Source organism: Aegilops tauschii, chromosome 5 (assembly GCF_002575655.3).
Source record: "Aegilops tauschii subsp. strangulata cultivar AL8/78 chromosome 5, Aet v6.0, whole genome shotgun sequence".
Taxonomy (NCBI): Eukaryota; Viridiplantae; Streptophyta; class Magnoliopsida; order Poales; family Poaceae; genus Aegilops; species Aegilops tauschii.
This window is the reverse complement of record NC_053039.3, coordinates 48147744-48149622: the sequence shown is the minus strand read 5'-3', so window position 1 is coordinate 48149622 and position 1879 is coordinate 48147744. Positions and strand designations below refer to the sequence as shown.

At 60.0% G+C, this 1879-nt stretch overlaps 1 protein-coding gene across 1 annotated transcript; it reads right to left on the bottom strand.

Moving 5' to 3' along the window:
- Positions 1-580: 580 nt before the first annotated feature.
- On the bottom strand, positions 581-958 carry LOC109753813 (ethylene-responsive transcription factor 3-like). The gene has a single exon (XM_020312741.1). It carries the CDS (start codon positions 956-958, stop codon positions 581-583), a length of 378 nt encoding a protein of 125 aa, XP_020168330.1.
- Positions 959-1879: the final 921 nt, after the last annotated feature.

Here is a 1879-nt window from a genome sequence, read left to right as displayed (position 1 = left end):
AAACAGCCCATGCCCCACGTTTTTAGCCATTAGAGCAACTTTAATGGAGCGACCCATTTCGTCCGCGGCCGTCCGTTTGGATCGGCGCGGATAAAAAAGTCGGCCCAACGCGCCGACCCAAACGGACGTGCGTCCGCTTTCGTACGCCTGCCGACCCATTCTCGACCCATTTTTGAGCCGGATTTGTGTCGGCGCGGGCACAAGACGGACACGCGCGCGCTCGCCCTCTTTCCTCACCGGGCCCGCTGGTCGGTGGCCATTGGCCTCTCCACATCAAACAACACACCCTCGCCCGCCTACTTCGTCGCCGACGCCGCCGGCCATTTTTTCCGATAAAAAGATAGTTCTAGCGTACACAGATAAAAGAAAAGACCAACTACTCATCGCTTTCCGACTCCGACTCGGTAATGTCCTCCTCCCACGTCTGAATGTAGGCGTCAGCATGCTGCTCGTCTTCGAAGTTCCAACCCGACGTTTCTCGTAGCTTCAGTTTCAATTGAGCGGCCTGCTTCCGCGAACGCTTGTCCTCCCAATAGGCGGCTCGCTCCGTCCTCCTCGCGTCCCTCTCCGCCCTCCTTTGCTAATAGAACTGGCGCTCGTCGACGATCTCCTGCAGGCAGCGTTCGTGCCACACCACCATGGCTTCAACGTCCATCTCGGCGATGGCGAGGCAACGCTGCCGCCTCCGGTGGACACGACGATCCTCGTCGGTGAAAAGCCGCGGGAAAGGCGTGAGATTCTGCGCCCGCTGGCTCGACACGTCGGGAAAATTCATATCCCGACGAGGCCTCAGGAGGCGCCACGCCGCCGCGTCGTGCGCGTGGGCCGCCTCCTCTGCGGTGTCGAAGGTGCCGAGGATGAGGCGTTTCTCGCCAAACCAGATCTCGGAGGAGAAGGCGCCGGAGCGAAGCTCGCGAACTCCGCGAAAATCCGAAGCGCCCAGGCGGCGCATCGACATGGTGGCGCAGAGGCGGCGAGGCTAGTGAGAGGGGGCGAGACGAGTGGGCGGCAGACAGAGTGTGGAGGGAGCGCCTTCTTATAACGAGCGCCGGACGCGGCGCGCGCGCGAACCTTTCCCGCGCGCTGGAGCGCCAAAACCAGTGCGCGCTAGGCTGCTTTTCCCCGCGCGCGCGAACCTTTTTCCGCGCGCTGGAGCGCCAAAACCAGGGCGACGGCATGGCCACTGGCATGATCTAAAGCACGCGCGGTCATGAAATGGGTCGGCCCGTTGGGCGTAGTGCCAACCCAAATCTAAAAGAGGGCGGACGGCGGGCGGGCGGCCGACCCAAACGGACAAAAAGCGGACAAAAACGCCGTCCGTTTTGGTCGGCCCGTTGGAGTTGCTCTTAGGCAATCAACTGCAGTACTACATCACGCCGCCGCTTCAAACCTTTTTTTAGAAAAGGAGGATGTACCCCCGGCCTCTGCATCTGGACGATGCATGCAACCATATTATTAATTATTCACAAAGACCATACAGGGTGATACATCAATAAGCCTGAAGCCACCATCTTGGCAACACCGTTGCTATTCCTATCCCTTGATGAAGGCGTGCCGAATGTCCGAGCCTAATACCAAACAGACATCGCACTAAAGCCTAACATCTAAATCCGGGTGTCCCCTCCAAGCCACTACCTCGATTGGGTCCCACACCGGTCAGGCACACTCCCAGTGAGCACCGCACGCTGCAAGGGCCGTCACCTCCATCCTCCCTCGGTCCATCCTCAGAGCAAAACTGTTGCACCGACTTTGCCAGGCCTCTCTGTCATCAACGCCACCATGACGTCAGACATCTTCCTCCTCCTACGCGAGTCCATCTCCAGACGCACCCATCGCCGAACCTCCGCGGCGCCATGCCGCCAGGATCCGCCATCGGCCT